Here is an 18,100-nt window from a genome sequence, read left to right as displayed (position 1 = left end):
TAATGTAAAATAACGTTTGACAGAAAAAGCGATCTACAACTTAGTCAAAAGACTGAGTTCAAAATGTGTTGCTAACAAATCAGCAGCATATGGCAGAAACGTATTCAGATGGTAAATCCAGATTATTATTACACCTACAAACTCGTGACACATCTGAGTTAAAATACAAAGTCAAAATAACTTTTGAAACTTTTCAAGTTGTGAACGTATTACCAGACATACTGTAACTATTCACTAAGAGCATTCAAGAGTAAGAAAAGGAAAGCTCTCAAAAAAATCGCTGAAAAACGTCAGCTGTCTGATACTTGTGATCCACTCAAGCATGTCACCCAGCAGCCCCTGCACTGAGGACAAATGGTGGCTCTTGTAAGAAACGTCCCTTCCTCAGATCATTCTTTAGGTCTGCAAGTATAATATGGAGACTGGCACAGTTTCAGGTGTTCCTGTTGTTTAAATAAAGCACGTTTAGTTGGGATGGGCAATGCCATATTCATTTCAGAGGTGGAATTTTCTGAAACACACTGAAAGATGATTCTAAACCCCCCAGTTTTAGAAGACAGATCTATAAAAACAGATTGTACTTGCCCATTTCCTCCTCTAACACATATTCAGTCCACTCCAAATAACTGAACAAACTTAAAAGGAGTCTACCAATTCCCATAAATTAAATTATATTTTTTCCTTCTGCACAATGGCCTAGACAGAACTGTAATGCAGAAAGTACTTTACTTTTCAGTACTTCTAAACACTGAAAAAAAAAAAAAAAAAGAAAGAAAAGAAAAAATGGCTTATGACATTGACTCTAGGAAAAGTAATATCCTACCACAATATTTTCTTGCCAACTGGAAGCCAGGAAAGAGGAGGAAAAAGGAATATTAATGTATTTTCTCCTTCGTTCAAGTGTTGGCAGTCTACTACCAGGGAAGGATCTAGCAGCAAGATGTAAGGGGGGGAAAAATTCCACAAGTAATACAGAACTTAACTGGTGAAAGAGATTGCAATTACCTCCTACCAGAATGACACAGACAGATGGTAGCCAAATGATAAAAAACCCACAGACAGAAGATTTACTCCATCAATAGTTTTACAAATGTTCATGCCTGGAATTGAGCACCATTGAGCCACAGCATTACCTTTGAGAACCTTCCCTGGTCTGCCTGTTTTGTGGAACGTGGGAAAAAGTCTCTCAGTCAACCACATTAATTTGGTCAGTAACATTTTAACATAGCTAAATGAGAAGCTGTGTATCTAGAAACTTCCTGTTTTGATCACACACAGAGTCATTTTATTTCAGAAATACTCAGAACTACTAGGGAGCACACTAGAGAATATAACCCAGAAGTGAGATTCCCATATATGCACCAGACACAAAAAGAGATCCTTTTTTTATAGACAGGAGCAACCTCTACTCATAGAATTCAGGAAATACTACTACTATTTTACAGCAAAACTATCACTGAAATGGTGCCTCTAGTTCTAAAAACCATTGTTCAAGGGGAAGGCAAAAGGACCTTTTTAAAATCAGAGAGCATAATCATTCCATAACACATTTATTACATAAAAACCTGTGTAAAAGTGCCACTCATCTATATACAAATGCCAACTGTGACTGTCTTATTTACAGATCCCTCCAGCTGTACACAATTTACATGATTTGTTTGATACATTTATATCTTTAGATTGATAAGATATGAAATTGCAGGTTTCCTCTATACTCAGCTTTCTTCTGTCCAGGTTTATATTTTGGTTGCAATATGAATAATAACAGCAGGTTTGTTTCTGTTTTCTCAAGAGTTTCCGTTTGCACGTTCATAGGTAGGTATTTTTCAAGAACATGAATTTTGGAAGGGTGGTACCAGTTCTTATGTATGACAAAGTAATTTGGGGAAATGCAGTAAGCTAACTAGCACAAGTTAAAGAACTGAGCTTGAATTTGCACCTCAGCTGTTCTGGATTCAGTCTTCCACCATGGATGCCTGTCATTCCTCCAGAGGAGTCAGAACTGCCAGCCCAGTCATGCTCATTGACCTATTTAGGGCAAGTGTGAGAACTGTTACATTCCTGCATTTAGATACTTGTAGTAAGTTAAGGGAAAAAATATTCCAAAGAAAAGCATGCAGGAAATAACTTGAAATAGCAGCCCACAAGTCCCTGAAGTGTGGCAGACGAAGGAGTAGCTGCCCCGCGTTTCTCTCTTGTGCATTGTTCAATGTTTAAATGTCTGTATTTGACAGTTATAGGAATAAAGAATGGCTTCAGAGACACACTTGCAAAAAAGTGAACTGACCGTCACGATTCATCCATACCTTAATGGCATAGATGTATATATATACACATCTGAGACCAGACAGCTATTTAACCATGTCTACCCAGGGCAACAGGGTTGTGTGTCCAGCTGCTTTGAAGCCATCATCACAGCTGTAGCCAGAGTAACTCCTGGCACCTGGGCGATCCTGATGGCTGGTTTGTGGCCACCGTCCTGGTGCTCAGAGCACCAAGATGCCTTCTGCTAGAAGCTGCCTATCTAAAAAGTCCTTTCATTACCAGCTGTCTGGGCTTTTCCGTGTTGTGTGGAAGTACTGTTTGGAAAAGTTGGATGCTTTCTACCTAAGCTGACATATATGGTCAACGGTTTACGTTTAAATGGTAATACACAATTAATCTTTCCAAAACCAACACAACTGGCCTTTGCCAGTATTGAATTTGCACATGCAGTCAGTCCAGGATTGTTCTGGCAGCCCTGAACTTGTCAAAGCCTCTCTTGTAAGGTACCAAATAAACACAGTTCTCATTCCTCTGTTAAGCATCCATTATTAGATTAAGATTTTTATGGTCAGAAGAAATCCTTTCACCACTGGTTTGACTTCCATATAACATGAGCCATCACTCTTCCTAGATTCCATTCCTGCTCTGGCTGGGTAATAGCATTTTAACCAAACCACATCTCGTCTATGACCCTTGGACACTAAAAGTATTGCCTCCAAATCATTGATAGAGATACTAAACATTGCAGAGCTGAAAAAAACCCTGAAATACCATAAAACCACAACTATTTTATTATTCCTCACAGAAATATATGTTTTAAATCACATTTTTTTAGTAACACAGGAGGCCTGCTTTGTTTTTTCATTGGTCCAGTTTCTTAAAAGGAACATTATCAATTCAAATGTGTTACTGAAGGTAAAAAATAAGTCAGCCAAAAATCTGCAAACTCACTTTAACATTAGATTACATTTGTTTTTAATAAGCCCATTCCAAGCAATAGCTATTTTACCCTCAATTCTCGATGAGTCAAACTTTCTGATTTTACTTAACTCTTTATCTAAGGTTACAGCACCAGGACCATTGTATTTTAAATAACAGTCTTAGCTTTAATCCATTCTTCCTGAACCTCTCAGTTCATCCCAGATATAATAAAAAACCCAGTATTTACTCCTCAGCCAGCTCAGCATGGTCCAGAAAGCTTTTACCAGAGTTTTTTTTAAAAAGAACTGGCCAAAGCTTTATTTTGACATTCTGATTTAAGGATCTTGACAAATTTTTAAAGCTTTGGTTTAACATATTAATTTGCTGTTAACAAAATGGAAAATAAGACTTCTTGCCAAGACAGATAAAACTGACATTTTAAAAATATCTACCACATTTATATTGACAATCTATTACTTCCACAGTATTGTAAGTACTACCATTAAGGTAAAGCATCAGGAACAACAGAAAATCTCATTCTTACTGTTCACAATTAATACGGATTAAGTTTCTTTTCTTCAGTGTCTTTTGCTTTTTTATTGCCTGTAAACCCAGTTTTTTAACTTGGTTTCTATTATTGGGTTTTGCTGTTCGGTTGGGGTTTTTAAACTGACAGTTTTCACACCCCTGTAAGCTAGGGTGATTTTTAACCAACAGGCTTGCCTCAATGTTGTTTATTTTGTGAGAGTTTAATAGCATGTTTTAAGTAGCAAACAATCATTATTCATATTGTAACATTTAAACATTTTCCCTTGACTTGGCTTAAGTATTTCTATTCCTTAAACCATCCTGCTTACAGTGCTGAGTACATGTGTTTCAGGTAGGTCTCCATTAAGTTGTAGTTGCTTGTACCTTGACAGCCACTTCTTTTTCTTCTGCAGTTTGTATCTTTAACCATTTCAAGGTGATTAACCTTTACCTCTATAACGCTAGACGAATGCCCAGAATACAGAGATTGCATCACCTCAGGATTTCCTACAACACTTTCATACTGAGACTAGTGCCTGAGGATGTTTTACTTGGGTTGAAATGCCACCTAAGAAGCACCATCCTCACACTTGAAACATGCACGGCTACTGGGTAAGGCATTTTTAGTGAGACTGTGACTGTCTGTAGTAAATACCTAATGGTACTCCAAATAACATTTTAAACGCTTTGGATAAAAACGTCCTATCAGCAATTACTTGCCTCCAATGTGCCAATGCCTTACAAAACAGGTATGTTGTTTTTGGCAGTAGTCAACAGCACTTCTCTGGACTCTCAGTCTCACACTGATTACATGGAGTAATTTACTAGTTTAGTCACGCGAGTCTTTCTACTAAGTCCATTCTTACCCATAAACAACTAGTTTCCATTTCTCTTGCTTATTATCTAGGCAACTGTACAAAAATGCTTTGCTTCTCTTCTCTTTCCTTTGTTTTATAAGTAGCAGGATAATACGCCAGCTAATAATCCCTCTGCTAACACTAATGGTAATAAGGCTTTTAATAATCATCAGAAATCAAGTGAGTTGCTCCTCAGAGTTTCTGTTTTGAGTCCTGTATACAGCAAAACAACACAGGATGAGAATTTGTGAAGGTTTTTTTGCAATCTGCTTTAGAGCAAGACTTAATTTTCTAGAGAATTTGCAGGTTGTGCACAACTGTATTATAGTTGCCAAAAATACGTTTTAAAACTTATTTTAAAGAGGCCCCCACAGAATGGGAGAAGGAACTAATCTAAATGGAAAACATCTGCACGTTTAAAAAAACACGTTCAGCATAATTACTATTTATATGTGCTCAAGATATGAGTGATTTCTATTGTATCTTATTATGGAAAACCCTGGTCAGAGTAAGAAAATCTAGCATAAAAATACAGTTATTTGTCCAAGAGGTTTAGATTTTAAGATAAGGAATTGCAGTGCAATTCCACAGCAGCTTGACCTAATACATCAGCTTAGCCAGAAAAATGTGATTGCTTTTCAGTCATTTCAGTTTTCTGCAGTGGCTCACCACCTGGTTACATGAACACCAGCATTAGGGAGGGGACACGGGTATGCTGCTGAGTGACCGGGAGGGTGTTAGAAGGCAGAAATTAAGAGAGCTGGTGCCCTGGGATCCCTGACTTTGAAGTAGCCAGGGAACTACACCCACAGTCCCATTAAGGAACACTATCAGGCCCATGTGATCTCTTCAGTCAAGGGGTACAGCAATAAAGTCCCACCTGTTCATAACCCAGCAGCAGAATTCAGAGGTCTCATTCCCAGTTACAGCTGTTGAATAAATGTTTAAGCATCTGAGCAACCAGTTCCTACTGGAAAAAGCCACCAAACATCTACGTTTCGAAACGTAGTCTAGCACAACCCTGCAAGAGCAATTGTGCTGCCTCTGGACTTGACCATAACCTAACCATGATGCACAGCCTTGATTTCTCTCATGCTGCCAACTCCTCCTCACCCCTGCAAAAACCCAGATGAGCATAAATGGCACTGATACGTAAGCTAATATAATTCCTTGCATCTGCTACAGCACTGGAAAAAAAACAACAAAAATAACTCTTTACTCAACCCCCCATTCATTCAAACTTAGTTTAAGGTCTCTGGTACCAGTAAATTTAGCTGGGTATTTTAGGCTGTTGGCCAGCACACGTATGTCTGAGCTGGATACGCGCCGGGGCAGACACAAAAAGCAGCCCGGCAGAAGCAGTCCTGTGCTCCCTGCTAACTGCTGTGCCGCCTGGGGACTCAAACAGGCTCAGCCTCTAACTGCACTGTACAACTGAACTGAAGCAGTTCGTAATACGGTTGTAAAATCAGAAGTCATATTCTAAAGTGAAGCAACAAAAAGGCATTCTCCTGATCCGAAGGCAGGTGTTTAAACAAACCCCAGCTCACATGATTTTTATGCATCTTGTAATACTTTAGGTTTGCCACTCTTTCATACGCATTGAACTCATTGCTTAGTCACAAGAAGAGTGACATGAGAGTTGAGCTACTGGTATGGGTAAGCTTGTTGTGCTATTTGTGTGCGTAAGATATCTTTCCAGAAAATAATGTGCTATGAAAAACTGAAAATTACAATTAAATTCAAGCATAAAAGCAAAATTTAAAGCCTACTGCAGTATCAGAAGTAGCTGATACAATTAACTGCCTAGAAACATTCAGTAACAGATTAAAGAACCAGCCCAGCTGCTCAAACCAGAAATAAAAACACTTTATAGCTAATGAGACTTGTATGTGATTTGGTAGGGCTACGCGCTACAGCGGTCAGATACATCTCACAAAGAAGTCTGCTTTCAGAAGCGGGGTCTTGGGGGATAGAGAGAGGGTAGCAGGCTATTCCGCCGTTCATTAATGCTTTCATGATGTATTGTCTAAGCTATCCCGGCTGGGCAGGGGTGGAGGTGTGTGTATAAAGCTGAAGATGCACACACCCAACCCAACAATCTAGAAGTCCCAGCTAAATTTACTGGTACAGGAATGCTTTATTTACTTATAATACACATAAACCTCTGATACATTTGTCATGCACAAAATTTAATACTTGCATCATTTATAATATAACATTTGTTTACTTCTGCTAAAGCGCAATGATATTGCTGGTGATAGTTAATTTGACATCATTCAGAGTCACTAATTCAAGTATTCTTTCCGAAAAAAAAAAGAAGGAAGAACAGGGGCCAAGTAATTAACTAGTAATCCCGGGAGCCCTGGAAACAACAGAGCCAATGTTCAACAACGTTAAATCTCTGCACTTCACACAAACGGGAAGCCAAGTTAAAGAGGGCAAGGTCCACTTACTTGAAGCACTAGGACCTCATTTGGGGAAAACTCATAACATTGCAGTGCTTTCTATAGCTAAAGTCAACGTACAACTGGAGTACATAGACTCACATTCCCAGCACAGATCAGGCTATAGCTTCAAGCTGTTCACCAAAATGAGGGGCACAGTCAGAATTCCCATCTGAAGTCACTGCAGAGGAATTCTGCAGCAGAAGTGGAGAAAGAATGCTGCCTTAACTTTTAACTCTATTGTCCCCATCTTCTTGAAATCTAATTTCCCTTACCGCTTTTTAACGTGTACAATTATGCAGCACGTTTTTACAGACAACTGCGTCCTTAAATTACTTGAGCCTTACCAAACAATCTACACTGTGCATTAGGATGACTGTATCTGTACTGTCCGTTAGGTTGATACCTTTTGCACACGAGTTTTCAGTTTGCACATAACCAAAGGCGGTACCATAACACAGAAAAACAACCTTTTACTATTCAACTTTTATGTACTTCCCTTCAAAAAGCTAACGCTCACTACACCCCAGAAAAGTATTTACCTCGTTATCTGTTCCCACATCCAACATCACTGGTAGACACTCATTAGGTTTTACTCCTCCACATGCCGTATAAAGTGCCAGTTTACCAACAGGAATGCCCATTCCATAACAGCCAAGGTCTCCAAGACCAAGAATACGTTCTCCATCTGTCACCACAATAGCCTGGAGAAAGAAACAAAAGCACTGTAAAAATCACTTCTTTCTTTCTATGTACTAAGTATTCCATTATCTTCTTACCATCATTTTTTTTGATTTTTTATATGAGTTTTAACAGGTACCAAAAAAAAAATCAATAGGACAACAAAGGCCCAGAACAGTTTTACTGTATTTTGTGGCAGTTCTTACACTATTTTAGACTCTTGCTTCATTGGAACAGGGACTTTCATATAAATTTTTTTAAGAATACACAGGAGAAATATTTAGTATTACATTACAAGGGAACTGGCATTGTTCCCTCTTACATTTTTCTGTCAACAGTATGAGAACAGAATAGGAAGGGAAAGGAAGTTATCCACAAAAAAAGAAGAACCCCAGACTCCTGGGTTTTGTCACGGCTGTTTTCAGCAGAACCTGAGCCAGCCACTCCTGCTGGCCTTTGACAGGGCCGTCTACAGCCACCTCGTTCTTACCCTTCAAAGATGTATTTCTTCTTCCCTTGAGCAAATAACACACTCCATCATACTTATACATACGAGGAAGTATGTGTTTTCATTGACAGAAATACAATAACTCAGCAAACCCCACAAAACTGTCTGTGCTATAAAGGAAGGTTTTTCGTAGTACAGGATGGAAGTGGTCAGTATGGCAAGCAGCTGACAACACACTAATCTCCTTGTCAAACTCTGTGAAAAACCATTTTAGTTGGAAATTTAGTATTTTTTGTGAGAAAGCCCATCAGGTATCATATGTGGAGAACTATTAACCCAAACGCTAGAAGGGGTCGCCAAGAGATCTCGTGGAGTGTCCGCTCTTGGAAATCAAAACCCACAGGCTGGACAGAGCCCTGAGCAACCTGCCCTGGCTGACCTTGCTTGAGCAGGAAGGATGGACTAGATGATCTCCAGAGGTGCCTTCCTACCTCACCTCAACCACTCTGTGATTCCCTGAAGTGCAGAAAAACAATCAGGGTTTTTTTCCAAAGGATAATATTCAATGTAATTGACTGATTAATCAGTATAGGATGCCTATACCTAAATAAACAAGGTTTTAAAACCCACAAAGTTTGGCTGCAATGATGTTTCTTTAAAAAATGAGCTAAGAAATCACCAAAATCTAATTGATAAAAAGCTTATAAAAACATCTTAACCAAGTTGCCTTGGGTGCAGAACGGTGTCAGCTTTGTCATGCAACTAAAACTGAACTTACCTTGACAATATTTTCTGGCCAGGACTTAAGCAATGTAGCAATGTGTCCTCGGTCATGGATAGTAATAAAAAGACCTCTGCAAATAAAAAAACACTTTTCATATAAGCAGGCAATTAAATATTTCAGTATAAATCTATTAAATAATAAATTAACTCTACGCAAATGTTTGCAAAGTACATAGATTCAGTTCAATAGTAAGTGCTCGATTTTGTGTGAATGAGTAAATTAAACGTCTGCATTTAGTATTAGTCAGAGAACATGTCACTCAGTAAAGCTCCACTGACCAGCAAGAGCCTGTAAGAGTCATTTCTGAAAATTGCCAAGTTTGATTTTAAAGCTTACTGAGCACTTGATGTGTTCAAATGTGTTTGTTAATTGCCCCAGACCACAAAACATGTTCATCGTATGACAGTGATCACTAGTGCCCCAGCCATCCTAACTTTCACAGACAAGAACAGGCCTAAGTTTTAATCTATGAACAAAACCGTCCTTTGTCATTAGATAAAATAATTCAAGAGCATTCAGTGTCAGAAAACAGTCCATTACTTCTCTCTTTGATTTGAAAGCATGCAGCACATGCTACAGTGATGAGCCTACCAAATTTTTACTTTGAAGAGTGTTTGTAAGTTGGCCTTTAGTTCCATCAGTACAGAAGAGTATAAAACAAAATGACAGAAAAGTGTAATTCTCATTTCATTTTTTATTTATTATACAAGAAAAATCAATACAGTATCTTATCCTACTCTTCAGCATTTCATTCTTCATTTATTTTACTTGACATGCAGACATACATCCAGGTCCACTCAGACTGAATTCCATTTCTTATCTACGTTGCTCATGCGAGATAGTGGGAAAATATTCTCCCACTAAATTCACTCTCAAAAACCACGAAGAAAACATCAATGAAGAAGTGCATGGCAAAGATGCTTTCCTGTCATTAAACTATGCATTAGTAAGTATAAGGAGTTGTCATCTGGAATTATTCTAAAGGATTTCATCCATGTATTATAAAATTATAAAGTAAAAATCAGAGAAGAATACTGAAAATTAAATTAAATCTAAGTCTATTATAATATATCCCATCTCACAGAAGTGGGTACATGACCATGTGCACCTAAATAAAACTAGTAACTCAGGGAAATGCTTATCAGATATGACCACAAGTATTCCAAGTCAAGCAAAAAATATCCTGCAGCGTTAAAAAGTATATTAGTCAAGACACCAAAATTACTCCAAACATTATATTTCATTTCATATTTTTATATATTTCATACATATTAGATTATATATGTATTTGTACATATAAATTATCACATATTCTATATTGTTAATGTTGAATTTTATAGTGAATGCCACATTTAAGTGTCTTCTTCCCCTCTTTCATGTCAAAAATAGACAATGTAAATTATTTATTATTTTGGACAAAAGGCAGTGTAAGACACATTGCAATTAACCAAAGTATTTCTTCATCTTAAAGCTAATGATTCAGAAAGAGAAACCACAGCCTCAGGTAGCTAATTAAATAAAAACTGGCATGCTCTAAAAGGGAACATACATATGCACTGTATAAAGGCAAAAAAAAAAAAAATCAGCCATTTCTGGTTAGATATTTTTAACTGTTCAAATTTCATTTTATGCATTTCCCCCGAGAACTGGGAATTCTCTGATCCTGCCATTCCCAATTAATTCCTCTTCTGTGCCTATTCCCCTTGCTCAGAACAAACATACCAGATGATTACATCAGTTGTTTCTTAATAAGTAATGCCTGTCAGCAGACTAATTCTTACACCCCAGCGGAAATGACCGTCCTCAGGGGCAGGAGGGTTGATATTTACAGCACTTTTCAGAAGTTGTGGTATTTACAACATAGAAGCATTTCTATTTGCGAGCCAGCTACCTGAAAAAAGATGGCCCTAACAGTGAAACGCCATAAAGCAGCAAAGGAAAATAAATGTGGATGCTTCCTTTCTCATGTGTTGTACAGTGAGACATTTTATAAAATATTGTGTAAACTGTCAAATCATAAAATACAGCTTGGCAAAATTGCTAGCCTCGGAGACAGTCGGCTGTGAGAGACGAGCATGTGAAAGGAAAGGAAGAAACGAAGAGCGCAGGAGGAAAGCCACCTAGAGCCATCACCCCTCTCCTTGCCCCCACCCTCCAATTCACACTGGCCTAATAGATTTGTGTTAAATGAAGCAGGATTTTGTATTGATTTTCTGAAGAGCTGGAGCTCATCCCAGCGTGGTTAAATGACCTCTTCCTTGCAAGCTAAGGAGAGAGGTCTCCATGAATAAAAACCCCGGCAGAGAAAAATAAAGGCAGGGTGGCTACTCCAGAAGGAATTTTTGTTAAAACATTTGTAAGGACCTTTGAATAAGCTTTGAGAGCGTATTTCAGAAATCTGTCCAAGCAGGATCACATTCAAACTACAATGAAAAATAGGGGCTGAAGTGTAAACACTCATGTCAAAAGCATTTCACTCCCCTCCTTCGCCCCTTCCCTCCATTCTTTCTGTAGATTAATGACACGTTTCTGGACAAATGGCCCTGAGTGAGAAGATAACCCTAGATTTAAGGGCACAGAATAAGAGGTAAGAATCTTTTATTCTTTTATCTGGATCTATTTTCATCATCTCTCATTCCCTTAGTTAAAGCACTTTTCTCCTTTAAGGTGTCCTCCGCGAGAAGCTGCACCAAGTTGCAAGAGGAACCCCAGCTTGCAACGGCGTCAGCCACAAGAATATTCAACCTACGTTACTAAGACTGAACTTGCTGGCAATTCTACCTGCAGACAAACAACAAAAGGCAGCATTATGTATTTTTAATTTTTCATGAGGTCATGCTATGTTCAGGAAAGGCACCAACCCATGAGGTTATTACAAGTGGGACAGGGTGACACAAGCTGACAAGGTAGCCAACCATTAGCTACCTAGCAGACATTATAGTTCTTTTTGGCTGGCATAGCACAGCCGTGAGAAGCATCAAGAAAGAGGCAACTACACAATTTCATTTGGATTATGTATTTCAGTCCAGAAATAAGACAAAATTATACACTTGAGTATAATCTTAGTAATAATTGCTGTCATGGCAGTGACGCAGGGTCTCCTGCTCTGCTGGATGCAGAGCAAGAGACAGCCCATGTGATGTGCATCTTGTCTGACACAGTGCTTCAGGATGGGGCTGCTACTGCACACGGGCAAGTAACATTTCAGCACATGGAGAAAGAAGCAAGATACAGAAAATATTGCTTAAATATAGGGTTTTGTTTAAAAAAAAAAAAAGGAAAAAAAAAGATGAGGAAAAATATGCTGCTTGTTTTTCAGCATGCACATATTCAAATATCTGACAAAGCCATCTCATGGGAAAGTGGGCTTAAGTTCTCCTGTACACACTTGCAGAGCAGCCCAGCTTGGCAAGCTCACTGTAAAAGCAAGCATAGGTTTTTACAACATGGTACCGTCCTTTCTATTTAAACTGACAACTCGGTTACACATATCTTTTCTTACAAGCCAACAAAATGAGACCTGCTGAGGCTTAAAAGGCCAATAAGCAAAATGTGACTTGAAAATTATTTGAAGCTTGCAGCAGCAGATTAGTCTTCAAATTAATGTGTTCATTTTGAACCTAGCACAATGCAGATCAACGTGGAACCTGCCTGAGCACATAATGCAGAAGGGCTCATCTTCAGTCACTTTGGCCCGTCAGCCTCCGGTTCAGCACTGGTTTATACCCGTCTAGCCAAAGGGGTCACTTCTACCTATGCCCACTTGAAACAGTCAGACAATATATGAAACTTCAGCAGAGGAATAATTATGTAAAGAATTAACTATGCCACCTTTCTTGTCCCACCACCAGTAAGACCAGAGCCCTGAAGAGTGAGGGGGAACCCAACACTAGGGCACCGGGACCCACTCAACAAAGGGTGGATCTATTTTGTGTCACTGAGCTCACTACATTCTAGCAGATTTTACCAGCTATGTGGAGGTCATTTTGCATCACATAATTTGGCTCTGGTTTATTAGATCTCTGATCTATGGAACAAAGTAAACAGAATTAAATGGCATGCTTGTTTATTATGCTTCAAGGAAGTAAAGTCCCACCAACAATGTATTTGTCTATTTTCTATTAAAGAACAGTTTAGAAAAATGTGTCATAGTAACAGAAAAATCCTTTCTTTCCTCTTCTTTTAATAACAGGAGGCAATCTAACATGCCCCAGAAAATGCCAAATATTTTTTAATGAAAAAAAGTTCAAACTTTTCTCACAACCTTACATGTTCAAAACTGTTATTTGAATTATGAACTGTACATCGAATTACAGTAGAAGTGACTTCACTTCCCCAGGCAGCCTACATCAACAAGCTTAACAATAATAATAACAATAAAAAATCTCAGGGACCAGCCTCAGTCTATTTCTGAGCCTAGACTGCCCCAAACTCCTGCACTTTGTAAGAAAGAGGTAAACTATTTCCCTAGTCCCTGCTGAAATTCCCTCCTATTTTTGTCAAGACTATAAAAAGTGGTACAATACAGACATTGTACTAGAAACTAAGAGTACTTATACCCCCCCCAATGTTCTGCTATTTTTTCACCAAGAAATAACAACATTTCCTATTGTAGCTGTTTAATACGGTATCCCATCATCATATAAAATACACTCAAAATTTTAATTACATCTTACCTTACCAAGTTCCTTTGCATAGTAACATCCATTCCAAGACCTCTGAGGTCTAATAAATACAGCTGGTGGACTGATTTAAGAAATGCAGCTGTTCATGGATTTATTTATTTTTTTACCTTTCCCCCTGTACAGGGGTGAATTTCATTACCTTATAGTGCACAGGCATTTCTTTCAGTAAATAAAATAGTTGATGCTGAAATTGCAACTGCTGCTGACCTTCATCCTGAATTCATCAGTATTACAGAAACCTGGGCTTTACATTCTCTAGACATTGCATATTCAACCCATATGCAAACAGAAAAGTTTGTAAGAAGAAAAAAAAAAAAAAAAAGATTAATTCAAATCCCAATATCAAAAATAGGACAGGAGCATTAAGAAAAGAGTACGTACTGGTAACACCTCTGAAAGCCTGGACATGTACATGAAGCAAGATATAGTCCATAAAACAGGTAAGTACTAGCAGTACATGAAGGACATTGGAGCAGAAAATATTAACTCAGAAAAGACATAAAAGTTTATAAACAAACTGTTGTTTCATGCTTGGCGTATGGTTTCCTAAATGACTGATTATAAATAGTTACCTTTTAGAAGAAAGTGACTTCAAGTATTCTGGAAGAGAGTTGCTAACATCTGCCAACTCCAGTTAGCTATATTTAAAAGAATAACGGAAGCCTTATCATAAATTTTAACAGTGACTCAGAAGCCCCATTTGGCACAGGAATGTAAGGAAATAATTAAAATACAGAAAAATACAGTGTTCATAATCACTGTAAATGGGAAATATCGAGGGGTCTCAACAGTCAATCTTCAGCTATAGGAGCAAACCAGGATTAAGTCTTATTTTAAGTCTCCCTTCCGAAAATGCTGTTTTGTGGCACTCCTTATCCAGCCTCGGCCGCCTGGGTAGCACTTTCACATGCCCAAGTCCATCAAAGCTGCTTATCAATCCCTGTTAGTAAGGGCAGTGCTTTAACAGTTACTACAGTTTAAAATAGCATCTACGTAGCAGAGACAAGTAAGTTCAGGGCACTTAAATAACAGCACAGTCTACAAGGTGAATTAGCCTTAAGAGCAGGAAAGTGATGAAACTAACCTGAAAGACAGCAGCTGTAAGCCTGGCGTTTGAAAATATGACTGCAGGGGAATGAGGTTTCAGAATAGAAAGGATGGGGTTTGGAAGAGTAAAAGGCACCTAACTCCAGTGAGACAAAGATTCAGATGCTCTGGAATCTTTACTATAGGTGTTATTATTTAAAAATAAGTAATAATGGTGATGATAGTAATAAAATATTTTTTTTTAAAAAAAAGACAACTAGGGTAGGTAGATTATTTTGGTGCAAGCCTCAGCAAGCTGCAGTGCTCCAGATGCTGCACATCCAAGAATAAAAGTAAATACGGTATCCACACTATGCTCAGCCCTGCCTAAGAGCTTCGACTAAAGTCCATGCCTCTGCATTGCCCCTTTGACGATGGACACTGCACTTCAACGAGCCTCATCCAGGTAGCACTATAGTCAGAAGAGCTGGTCCAAACAACCCCACGGGTTGCAGGAACTCCCAGATGGACTCCCTCTGCCCACACCTTGTGTTTTACTTCCAGCAATCTCCGTTGGCAAAACATCGCAATGCAGCTGGATTGGTGCATTTTCAAATACAGCCAGAGCCGCCCACAGAACCGACTTCAGGTATCAGCACGTTCCTTCCACCACATGTAGGACTGGGGAAGTGGGGAACCAGGGGCTGCTGCTCAATAACTTGCAACACAGAAAGCCATAACGCTCTTGATCCACCTCCGGGCAGGGGACAGATCACACAGACATTGCCCCACCTGCCCTTCTGCATCTGAAACAGGTTCCAGAGCTTGCATACAGCATATATTTTATAAATTGTAACACAACACAGCGGTGAGAGTAAAAATGGACAAGTTGTCCATAGCAGTACAGACTGAAGGCGAATGAAAAAGGAAAAGAGAAAAAACCTGCACATAGATGCCATCCTATTAACTTTTCTCCAACAAATCTGGACTCTCCCAGCCCTCTGAGAGCCTGATTTTTGCTGCCAAAGTGTGTAATCTCTACGTTGCTACTTTGAGCATATAAAGACTTTTGCACAAAGAACATTTTTTGCTTGAAACATTCTGCTTTCACTTTGTCAGAATGCCAATCAGGTAAACTCAGATTCTAGACCTGGGCAAAGAAGTCAGACCTTTGTACAACAAAAAGCAACCCAATGAAGCAGTTCCCCAACTGCTCTCATTCAACACAAAATACATTCCATTGTTAAAATAACCTGAGCAAAACGTTACAAGCCTTACATAGCAAAACTTTAAAACCAATTTTACATGGCACAAGAAGCAATTATAGCTTGTTGCTTTGCTGATAATTCAAAAGTCTCTACTTCATTTTGGAAACCATAACATGGACCTCAAACTAATTCAAATGAAAATTAAGAATACTTCACAGTAAAAGCAACACTTCATGGACTTTGTCATTGCAGACTTTTTGCATGACTTCTATAAAATACTCATTATTGTATATCTAGATAACATTGTTTTTTAATTAGTCCTTCATGTTCTTCACCTGCAAGAGCACAGCACAGCATTTTGTGATCCTAAATATTCAGACTGTAAAGATGTATTCTTTTCATCCAGCAACAGAGTAGAACTTCTTTATATTCACTTCTTAAAAACATGAATTTGATGATTTAACTATATTCCTAAGGTATCATTCACCTACACAACCAGCTTTTATGTATTGTTCTTAACCACATAACAGCAATTCAAAGGGATGCGTCTGTTTGAAAAGGCAGACTTTGAGAAATTGTATAGAGCCAGAGCTGTTTTGCTCCAGAAGCTACTTAAATTCTTCTGACAGTTGCTCAATAAATAACTGCATTAATTACACTCTAATAGACACAAATAGAACTATTTGAAGACTGTGAATGAGAGAATGATTTACCAGAGCCAGACCCATTCATTTTCAAGACAAAAAATAACCCACTGTTCTGCTTCAATAGCTATCATGTTTGTATTATTTTATCCTAATATTAACTGTGCAAAGAACCATCAACTAACAACACCAACCATGTATCTACTAGGAATCTTGCAATGCTAATGATGTTCTTTTAAAAAAACCTTTTAAACGTTATTTAAACTGTGAAGTACTCAGACAAGTGAGATCACTGTCCATCTATTTACTTCAACAACTTGTGCTGCCCTGGCTCATTGGAACATGGAAAATTTCCAGTATTTAGACAATAGCATCCTTTAAGCCAGTTTTCACTGACGTTTAAATCCCCATCATTTGCTCTCAATAACTACTAACAAGGACAAAAGTGAAGACGTTAAAATGCTTCTTCTTAGGGCATATCCTACTCAAATTCCACTTTAACGAAGAAGTCAATTCTGAGAAGAGACGCTATCTTCCATTTGTAGAGCTGACCATGCCTACTGAAAAGGAACCAAGGAAACCACTCAGTTTGTCTCAGTGACAGAGCAGTTCCTAATGCAAGAGCTGCAGGGCTAGGAGGTAACAAGCCAGGAGGCTGGCAGGCTGATGTCAAAAACGTCCGAGTTAAACCTGTCATACAAGATTGCCAGCGAGCATCCACGTACAGAGCAGAGGTGTTTCACCCAGGCTTCAGCTGCCTGTGTACAGCGTTTGGTGACATCTCCGACACCCATGTCCTGAGGGCACAGAGATGACAGCACCATCAAGGTTACCTGGGACCACTGGAGACCACGCAGTCCAAGCCCCCTTCCCAAGCAGGGTCAGGTAGAGCAGCTATTTTGCCTTGGCTTCCCCTGATGTAAAAATTTGGTATGGAATGTGAATTTTCCCTAGCAGTAAAAAGAAAAAAGCTGTTCTAGCAGAGCTTGCTGTTCACAAGACCAAATGTTTTGCAGATGGTGCTCCACTCCAAACACACACAGAAACCTACTACTGCTTTCAGTGGAAATTGTATCAGCAGACAGCAACTAGAATTACGTCTCCTGTATTTTGGCACATAAAGGTAGGTATAACACTCTGAAACAGTACAGATCTCTATCTTAAAACATGCAGGTGGTAAACAAAGTATTTAATCTTAGAAAAAAATAGCAAGAAGGCTTTCACATCACAAGCATTACTCCGAGTGAGAGAATTGACAAAAAGACAGTAAATAAGTTATTGAAGCAATTTTTAAATCCTTACAAACCAGACATTTTCTTCCAACTGCCCAGAGCAACTGTGGGTGCCCCATCCCTGGGAGCGCTCAGGGCCAGGCTGGATGGGGCTTGGAGCAACCTGGTCTGGTGGAAGGTGGAAGGTGTCCCTGCCCATGGCAGGGGGTTGGAACTGGGTGATCTTTAAGGTCCCTTCCAACCCAAACCATTCTATGATTCTATGATACGATTACTTAGAAACCTTTACTTTTAAGAGAATTAAACATAGGCACAGCATGAGTAATGTGCCCTACAATTACTAAAATAGCAGAAGAAATTAAAAATAATGTGAT

The 18,100-nt window shown here is 38.8% G+C and overlaps 1 protein-coding gene across 1 annotated transcript in view; it reads right to left on the bottom strand.

Moving 5' to 3' along the window:
* Positions 1 to 18,100, bottom strand: part of ME1 (malic enzyme 1) — a 184,550-nt gene that overhangs the window by 96,012 nt on the left and 70,438 nt on the right. Inside the window, exons 4-5 of the mRNA XM_040598022.1 lie at positions 8,926 to 9,001; positions 7,561 to 7,722 (exon numbers count right to left, since the gene is read on the bottom strand). Of these exons, the coding sequence (XP_040453956.1) occupies positions 7,561 to 7,722; positions 8,926 to 9,001 (238 nt within the window). The remainder of the gene's footprint in view (positions 1 to 7,560; positions 7,723 to 8,925; positions 9,002 to 18,100) is intronic.

This window comes from Falco naumanni, chromosome 6, assembly GCF_017639655.2.
Source record: "Falco naumanni isolate bFalNau1 chromosome 6, bFalNau1.pat, whole genome shotgun sequence".
NCBI lineage: Eukaryota > Metazoa > Chordata > Aves > Falconiformes > Falconidae > Falco > Falco naumanni.
Note: the sequence above shows the minus strand (reverse complement) of the source record. Positions and strands in the feature narration are given on the sequence as shown.